Source organism: Condylura cristata, unplaced genomic scaffold (assembly GCF_000260355.1).
Source record: "Condylura cristata isolate star-nosed mole 26May11 unplaced genomic scaffold, ConCri1.0 scaffold00006, whole genome shotgun sequence".
Taxonomy (NCBI): Eukaryota; Metazoa; Chordata; class Mammalia; order Eulipotyphla; family Talpidae; genus Condylura; species Condylura cristata.
In genome coordinates this window covers 14,951,542-14,961,295 of record NW_004567107.1, presented here as the reverse complement: position 1 = coordinate 14,961,295, position 9,754 = coordinate 14,951,542, and the positions used below count along the sequence as shown (strand labels likewise).

Sequence of the window (9,754 nt, the reverse complement as noted above, 5' to 3'; positions counted from 1 at the left end):
GGATATATATCTCCAAACTGAAAGCTGTTAGATTTGTTTTCTTTTTTTTTTTCTTTACTTGTGATTTTTCCTACTTGAATGGTAATCTCCTTAGCATCACCCTCTAAAAGGCTGATTGCTGAATCCCAACGTATTGGCATTCTGTGTCAGATGGAAATTGCCAAGTTCCCAGAGAGGTGGTCTCACTGGCCTTTCTTCTGGAGATGACAAGTGTCCCTTTCGGGCATTGTGGCCCCACCTTGTATTACCCTCACCAGTATCTTCTGTTGTTGGTGGCTGATGGGCAAACTGATGAGGTTGAACATCTCTTGGTATACTTTTTGTAGCCACTTGCATTTCTGCTTTTCTGAATTTCCTGTTCAAGCATTTTGCTCATTTTGGGGGTGATTGTCTTTTCTCATATGTACAGGCACACATACACACACACGTGTGTGTGTATATTTATAGGTATAAACTGGATTTTAGAGATAACATTCTGCCATTTAAATTCCAAATATTTTTCTAGACTTCGAATTATTAGGTAGGCTCAACAGAATTTTGTTAATTGTGGGGCCCTCCTTGGGGGCATGGCAGTTAAAGCACACCCTAGGAAGCTATCCGCAGGAGCTTCAACTCAAGTTTGATCCCTGGCCAGGGAGCTGACCCACATGGCGCAGCAGACCTCTCTTGACCCGCCCGCTGCTCCCCTCAACAGTGTTCTTCATTGATCTGCCTGTTCTGCTCCCTACTCAGTCTCTGGTGAATCCTCTCACTGCCCCTGCACCTCTGGCCTGTACCCCCATTCTGTATGCATAAATAAATAAATGGTAAAAAAAGAATTTTGTTAGTGTTTATATTTTTGTGTTTTGGATCTGTCTGTATTTTCCTGGTGTCACTCTTATCCTTTTACATGTAAGGCAAAGGCTGGCTATAGAATGGGAAAATATTTGCATATCTGATGTCTGAGAAGGGGTTACTTTTCAGAATGTACAAAGTACTCCCGCAACTCACCAAAACAGCATAATAATCCAATTTTTTAAAAAAAAATTGGTGAACAACTTGAATAGATATTTCTCCAAAGAAGACAGGATGACCAACAGTCATGAAAACATGCTCAGTGTCACTAACCCATAGAGAAGTGCAATTTTTAAAAAGTTTTCATTTATTTATGCACATAGAACTGGGGTGCAGGCCAGAGGTGCAGACACTTCACCAGAGACAGAGTGGGGAGCAGAACAGGCACACGGTGGAAGTACATTGCTGAGGGGAGCAGTGGGCGGGTCAGGAGAGGTCTGCCACACCATGTGGTCACCTCCGGGGCAGGCGGGAATCGAACTCATGCGGAAGCGGCTTTAGATTCTCAGTGCTGTGCTTTAACCCGCTGCGCCACCAGGGAGGGCCTAATATGACTGTTTTCTAAAAATCAAAGGAAGCCTTGGTGAGGCTGTGGAGAAATTGTAAACCTTTGCATGTGGTTGGTGCAGCTGCCATGGAAAAGAGTGTGGCAGTTCTTCAAAAAATTAAAATTAAGTACCATGGGCCCTCGCAGTCCTTCTGAGTATATTACCCAAAAGAATCCAAGTCAGGATCGCCAAGAGATATTTGTATACACATGTTCATACAGCATTAATCTCAATAGCCAAGAGGTGTAAGAAACTCTTCTGTCCATTGATGGATGAATGGATAAACAGAATGTGATTTATGCCTAAAATGAAATATTATTTAGCCTTCAAAGAGACGGAGGTTCTGTTACATGCTTCAGCATGGGTAAACCTGGAGGATATTAAGTGAAGTGAAATAAGCCAGTCTCAAAAAAAGACAGATACATGTGATTCCACTCAGATGAGGTATCAGAATAGCTGAACTCATTGAAACAGAAAGAGAAATCAAGGGTGGTTGCCAGGGAGTGGGGAAGGAGGAATGGAGAGATAGTGTTCCATGGGTTTTGCAAGATGAAGAAGTTCTAGAAATTCTTGCACAACACTGTGAAAATACTTAGCACTGCTGAACTGTACACTTAAAAAGATGGCCAAGAAATCAACAGTTTGTCTTCTAGGAACACACGTACAGAGTGAAGATGTGCACGAGTGACCGTAATAGAATTGTTTATACTATTAAATAAAAAAAGAATTTGTAGAAATACTCATCCTCATTTCTGCGATTATTTTCTATAGACGTGTTCTTACATTGAAGTTTATCCATGTGGAATGTGTTTGCTTTAGAGGAGGGCCATCGGATCAGGCTCTGTTGTTCCCCAGATGGTGAGTTACGTATTGGAACACCAGTAATTGAATGATCCATCTTTTCTTCCCTTCTTTGAATTGCCGTCTTTCTGCATATTAAATACCCATCTATTTAGGCCTGTCTCAGGACACTTAATGCTCTTAGTGTACAGGGATAACTGTTTTAACTTGAAATCAACGAGCACTAGTAGGGTGTGTTAGGAACATATCTGTAAGTGACCTGTGCCTGTCACCAGGTTGGGACACCCTTTTTTGGGGGACTCCTTCACTAGACAGACTCCTTCTACTGCAGTACCATTCTAGAAACAGAAACGGAGGTTCGGCGAGGTTAAGTAATGTGTGAGGTTAGCTCACTGGCGTTTTGTCCACCACAGCCATGAAATGGCAGAGCAAAGATTGAGCTTCACCAGCAAAGCTTATGAAATGCCTTTGAGGACATGCGGTGGCTTGTGAAACACCAACTGTCCCTCCCTGCCCAGACAAACTTGAGCCCATGGTGCCTGGCACAGAGTGCGGCTGGCAGGTGCTTGTTGAGTGAGATGGATGTTGTGGCCGTGGCTTATCTGAAACGTTTCCCTGCCCCCTGTTAGGTATACGCTAACTTTTGTTTTATTTAATTTTAAAAAAAGATTTATGTACTTATGCATACAAGAACTGAGGTATAGGCCAGAGGTGCAGAGCCAAATACACTGCTGAGGGGAGCAGAGGGCTGGTCAGGAGAGGTCTGCTTTGTTGTGTGAGTCAGCTCCCTGGCCAGGGTTGAACTCGTGGCTGCAGATAGCTTCATAGTGCTGAGACTTAACCCCCTGCACCACCAGGAAGGGCCTGCTAACGTTTGTTTTAATCAGTTAATTTTTAAGTAATTAAAATAACCTAATGATTATACAAAGAAATCAGAAAATATGGGCATAAAAAGATTGTGCTGAATAAATTTCAGCCTCCTTATGTTCACTATGAAAATTCTGGTGCATTTTCTTCTTGCTATTTGTAGTCATGTTTTTATTATTTGAATTGTAATATATGAGAGTTTTGCTCCCCGCCTGTCCTTTGGTTTAGTTTCCTTATCTTTTCATAGCTTTTAAGACTGCATAATATTCACAACAGAGAACGAACATAGTTATTTAATGCATATGCCACTGCGGTTGTAGCTTGGTTCTCATTTTTTTCTTTTATAAAGTTATACTGTAATGAACATTTTTCACATTAAGTATTCTGATATGTTATATCCATCACCTTTGGATATATTCTCAGAGAGGCTACTGGGCAAGAATAGCTATAATTATTTTAACATATTTTTATATATCCTGCCTCTTTGAATGTTTTTTGGTAAGAGGCTTTGGGAGTCTATGCTGATTTGAAAAATAAATATGGTAAATCCTTTTAAAAAGATTTTAATGTCTCAATGATTTTAAAATTATTATGAGAGGCATTCGTTTTCAACAAGGAGACTTAGGACATATATGTTAAAGAGAAAAAACTACAAATGTCACATCCCTCTGCTAGTTTATTGCTTCCTTGTGTTATTTATATAAATATCTTTCAGTAAATTATTCTCAATTTCATTTATTAGCTAGAATTTTCAAATAACTTGTTTTGCAGTGTTATTTTCACTCAGAAACATTGCTTGTCCAGAACATGAGATGATGACCTTTTTCTGCCCTGCTTTGCAAAATTGTCATGAGGATAAAAAATCATTCACCCTTACTATGAAGGGATTGAATTTTTCAGCTGACTAAGTGGTTTCACTATGATGTGGTGGGTTGTCATGAATTCATTGGATAGGTCATGGATGCAAAGAGATACAGAGATTGATTAGTGATGTCTGCCACTGGCAAGGCAAGGTAGCGGTGATACAGCTCACATTTGCTGCTTCTGGGCTGGAGTGCTTTGAGGGCTCTACCTAATCTAAGAAGGGAAAGATGTATATATTAATATCTTAAAATCACAGCAACTAAAGGAGAGTGGAACTTGAATAGGCATGGACAGACAAATGAAATAGGTTACATTCAGAAACAGAACCAACAGTGTACTGACTTTAGTTCTAGTACCACCCTCATTTGGTTAATGTTACTTTCAAAATGTTTAAATGCTTGATAAACATCTCTCTTAATTATTGTTTTCACTTATTTCATTAGTTTCACATAATTTTCTACCAGTTAACTTAGAATCCCTTTTCAGGGTAAAAATTGCCATGTGATGGTACTTGTGTATTTTGGGACTGAATTGAGTAGGAAGGACATTCTCACAGTAATATGTATTTCTGGTGTGTCTTTGTACACATTTGTGCTCCATTATTTGACCCATGGTAAAGGTTTGTAATGTTCAAGTTAAGTTTTGGCTATTTATTTTAAGTGTATTTCTAAGTACTTGATGTTTTTGAAATGGGGTCATTTTCTTCTTTTGTATATATTACTTAATTAACACAAGTTGGTGGAAAAGCTACTGGTTTTGGATTGTTTTTGTAAGAGGATCTTTTTCTATAGTTTTAGTTGCAGGAGTTTCTTGTGGTGTCTAGCTAGATTGTAACATAGAAAAATAGCCATTTCCCTTCTCTTAACAGTATTGCCCTTTTCCCTCCCTTACATTGACTAGACATTCTGGAAATTTCAATTAATCTGTATCTGTAGCCTTGGATAACCTGTATCCTTGTACTAATTTTTATTTTAGCGGTAAGGATTCTAGTGGGAAGGATTCTAGTGTTTTGTAATCAAGTGTAAAGTTCTGTTTTGGTTTCTGATATTCTTTATCACCATGTAAGCATCTTTTCTGAATTGCTAAGGTTTTTTTAAATTTAATTTTATCAAGATGGCAATGAGTGGTATGAGTTAGGAGTGAATTCCACTTTTTTGTATTGGAATTTTTTGTTTGCAGTGAAGTGTGAATCGTCCCCTCCCCCACCATGAAGCTATTTAGTAATAAGGATAAGAAAGATGATGAATTTTTAACAAATGCCTTTTCATTATGTATCCAGATGGCCATATGGTTTTCTTACTTTGATCTGCTGATGTGGTGATTTATATTAATAGATTTTGTAATATCAAACTATACTAGAGGAACCCGTTTTGTTCATGTTGTGTGTTTACTATATCCTGAGTCCATTTGCAGTATTCTAGATCTGTGTTAGTGAGGCTTGCTTGCTGTCTTACTCCTCGTGTTCTGTTTTTGTCATTGTTAATGGGAGTTATGCTAGTGTGGTGGGTGAGAAATGGAGCAGCTTTCCATCATTTCCAGTGATCTGGAACAAGGAGGATAAATATATTTTAAGTTGTGTACCTATTGGTAGTGGCTGCTGAGATTGTTGTGTTGAGAAGGATTCTGAGGACTTGTCATGTGTAAAGAATTTGGTATTTTGTTAAGAGTGTAGGAAATGAGAGTGTAAGCATGCATGCCAGATGTTTGCTCGTAGTCCCTGCCTGCAGTGATTTATATTATATGGGAATTATCTGTCTTCTGAAAGTTTAAAAGGACTTGCCTTTAAAATTATTTTGTTAGGTTTTTGGAGATAATTAATTTCCACTGTAATGCTCTTTTCATTAACTTTTTGGCTTTTTTTGATTGAAATAGTTTTGGTACTTTATGTTTTCTTAGAAATTTGCTCATTTCATTAAGAATTTGAGCCATGTTTGCATAGAACAGGATGTATGATTTTTTTTAAGTTCTAATCTGATTTTTAATTTTTTTAGCTGTAATTTTCCCTCTCCATTTCCTTTTTGTTGTTGTTGATGAATACTGTTATCCAGACCTATGTTATCCAGACCTATTGCTTTTGCACTCCATTTGTTATATTTTTAAAGTTACTTTTTATTCTAACTATATAAATTGTCTCAATTATTATGTTTGTGTTAAAGTAGTCCATCCTTCTTTCTTTATTTTGTATTGAACCCATAGTTCTTTTTTTTTTATTTTGTTTTGTAATAAAAATGCACAATCCTGAATTTTTCTCGGAGTACATTTTGGTCACATCTCATAAGCCTTACTACGAAGTATTGTTTGTTACTATTTTCTCTCCACAGTTTTTAGTTTTGATGTTCTTCTTAGCCTAAACATTATTTAAAAGTATAATTTTTTGTGTGATTCCTTTTTTAATTAGTGCTTATTTTTATGCATTTTTAGTTTATTGTGAGAGAATGTCGCCAGATAGAGTTTTGTTTTATGTAATTTATAGGAATGATTGGATTTCTTTTTAAACATTAGTTTGTATAAATGTTTCATATGCTTGCATAAGAAATAATTTCTGTTTTTTAGGGCTTATTGTTTGCTGTATTCATATATATATATCTTGATTCCATATATTATTGGCATTAATAATATTTTCCAGATTTCCCTATACAGTCCTAATCATTAAGTTTCCAAGACATTGAGAGTCTATTAATATCTTTCAATTCTATAATGTTGCTTTTGATTTTTACCTTTTGCTTTACATATTTTACTTCATATATTTTATTGCTTGCATATTTCACAGAAATATACCTGGCTGCTAGATTTTATTGTGTGTTGTGTCCTTAATCTATGAAAATAGGCCCTTTTTGACCTGTTTTATGTTTTCTGCTCTCTGGTCTAGATTTTTAAATTTTTATAGTGCATTTGCTGCTTTCATCTTTAATTCTGTGTGTGTTGTGGAACACGTACTGCTTTTCGTTGTTGTTGCCATCTACCTGCTACAGTTTTACATGTTTATTTTACTCTTAACCCTTCTATTCCTTTTTTCTTTTTTTAACACTGACTCTTTGGGGTAGCATGTCATTTATATTTAAAATCTCAGAGCCTGAGTCTGTCTTTTAATATACACGTACAGCCCTATTTATTATAATACCTAATATGTTTTGTGAATTCTTACATCTAATTCTGGTTTTCTTTTCAAACTATTTGTATAACTAAGTAGATAGTTTTGATTTATTTTTATGTAAATGGCAGCTTGGGTGACTGGAGTATTTCGGGTTCTGTGTTTTTTTTTCAGTACTTTGTTGATGTTCTGTAGTTTTATTTTACTATTGCAGAAGAGAATGCAGAGAAGGGAAGCACTTAATATCTCTGTGACCGATCCCTAATCGCTCCCTTTCCCTCCCCTCCTGGATCCCTGTATCGTCCTGATCAGACTGAAGTTCAGAAGTTATTTCAGGCAGCTTCTGTGTTTTAATGTCTTTTAAATCATTGCTATGCACTTTTAATCCACGGACTTTGCTTTTAATAAGGTTAAAAGCTTTGTTCTGTATGTTTCACTGGTCTCATCTCTTTCTGGAATGACAATTATCCACATGTTGTGTCCATTTGTCCCATTTGTTTGTTTTTCCTAATTGTCTCATCTTTGATTATTTTCCTCTTTTTATTTTCTTTGAGGTTTTTAAGTCCTTCTCAGACTGAGCCTTGACATCACTGTTCTTCTCCGACAGTGCTGCCGTTGGCTGCTTCTTCTTCGTTTTTTAAGATTTATTTATTTGTGCATACAGAACTGGGGTACAGGCTAGAGGTGCAGGGGGTGAGAGTCTTCACCAGAGACAGAGTGGGGAGCAGAACAGGCCGACTGACGAAGTACGCTGCTGAGGGGAGCAGCAGGTGGGTCAGCAGAGGTCTGCTGCGCCATGTGGGTCACCTCCGGGGTGGGGATTGAACTCGCGCTGAGAAGGCTTTAGTGTCTTAGTGCTGTGCTTTAACCAATTGTGCCACCAGGGAGGGTCCTGTTGGCTGCTTCTGCTGCAGCTTGTAGTTCTGTCATGGTGTTATTGGCAGAATTATACTCTCCTCTCCTTGTTTAAAAAAGATTTATTTATGCATACAAGAGCTGGGGTATAGACCAGAGGTGTAGGGCGTAAGAGGATACATCACCAGAGAGTGGGGAGCAGAACAAGCAGATGTACTGAAATACACTGCTGAGGGGAGCAGCGGGTGAGACAGGAGCCAGTGAGACAGGAGCGGCCTGCTGCGCCATGTGGGTCAGCTCCTTGGCTGGGGATTGAACTTGTGCTGCAGTGGCTGTGCTAGCTTCATAGTGCTGTGTTTCAACTCATTGCACCACCAGGGAGGGCCCATGTACCCTTTTCTTAATTCCTTTTCATTACTCTTTGCTTGTTTATAAATTGTTGAGAGGACAGAAGAGTATATTTAAAAGTGAGTCCTGCTTCCTGGAGTAAAAGTGTTTTATATATTCCTCCTCTGAATCTCTAACTGGAATGTTTGTTTCCTATTTTTGGTTACACAAATCTGTTTCCATGTGTCTCCCCCCTGCTTATTTCATTTATTCATCCTAAATAAGGAAAGGTTCTTTCTCTGGACATGATGTCAGTAGCTACTTGCTGAGACCTGGAGTTGCCAGGGAAGGACCAGGACCCTACAAGCTGATGGGCAGGTAGTGATGGGAGGCCTCAGGTTGAGGGGTGGGGTGCAGCCGTAGGTTGTTGCTCTTTGGGTTCCATGGTCTGGTTTGGTGAAGCTACACTATGGCATGGCCTGTGCTCCGATCTTTCCTGGTAGGGCCAGGGCTGGGATGGGAAGCCCTACCTGGGAGGAACTTAACTGCCATGGTATTTTTCTAGGGGAGGGCCGAATAGGTCCTGACTTACCCCTAATCTGTCCACCTCTGTGTTTGGTTTCTTTTTTGGCAGTTCTTTGTCAATCTGCAGGAGGGTGTCTGTGCTTGGAACACCCCCTGGTCAGCCCCCTCCCCCTCCTCCACAACTTCTAGCAGAATCCCTTCCATAGTGGCTTATGTGTCACATCTTTTCTGGATTCCTGGACCTCATTTTTACAAAGTTTTCAATAGTGGTAAAATACACATAATATTTATTATCTTGATCATTTTTTGTGCTTCGTTCTTTCACATTACTGTGCTGCCAGCCTCCAGAACTTCTTCATCTGGTAAAACTGAAACTGCTCTTTAATCCACAACTCCCTGTTCCTCCCCCATCAGCCCCTGGAAAATGTTGTACTTTCTATGAATCTGACTACCTCATGTAAGTAGAATCATGCAGTGTTTATCTTTTGTGACTTATTTCACTTAGCATACTGTTCTAGCTTCTTCCAGGTCGACTTGAGTCACAGCGCCCTCCTTTTTAATGGCTGAATAATATTCCCTTGTATGTCTGTACCACATTTTTAAAATCCATTCATTCCATGGCACTTGGATTGCTTCTGTGTCTTGGCCATTGTGAGTAATGTTCTTAGGGACATGAATATTACAGTCTTTTCAAGAGTCTGCTTTTAACTTTTATATGTGTGTGTGTGTATATACATATATGTACATTATATATGTATACACACACACATATCCAAAAGGTATATATCCTGGATATATGTATATATCTAGAAACAGAACTGCTGGGTTAGATAGAAAGTGTTTCTTTTTTTTTCTTTTTTTGAGAAACCACCATTTTTTTAAAAAATAATTTTTCTATTAAAAAATACTTTGATGGAGGCCCTCCCTGGTGGCGCAGCGGGTTAAAGCGCAGCACTAAGAAACTAAAGCCACTTCCGCATGAGTTCGATCCCGCCTGCCCCGGAGGGGACCACATGGCGTGGCAGACCTCTCCTGACCCGCC

At 38.6% G+C, this 9,754-nt stretch overlaps 1 protein-coding gene across 2 annotated transcripts in view; it reads left to right on the top strand.

Annotated features, from left to right (window-relative positions):
* Nucleotides 1–2,167: 2,167 nt before the first annotated feature.
* Nucleotides 2,168–9,754, top strand: part of ZNF618 (zinc finger protein 618) — a 142,289-nt gene continuing 134,702 nt past the window's right edge. For both annotated transcript variants that reach the window (XM_012721578.1, XM_012721577.1), the window contains exon 1: nucleotides 2,168–2,240. In XM_012721578.1, coding sequence (XP_012577032.1) covers nucleotides 2,238–2,240 — 3 coding nt within the window. In that variant the 5' untranslated portion in view covers nucleotides 2,168–2,237. The remainder of the gene's footprint in view (nucleotides 2,241–9,754) is intronic.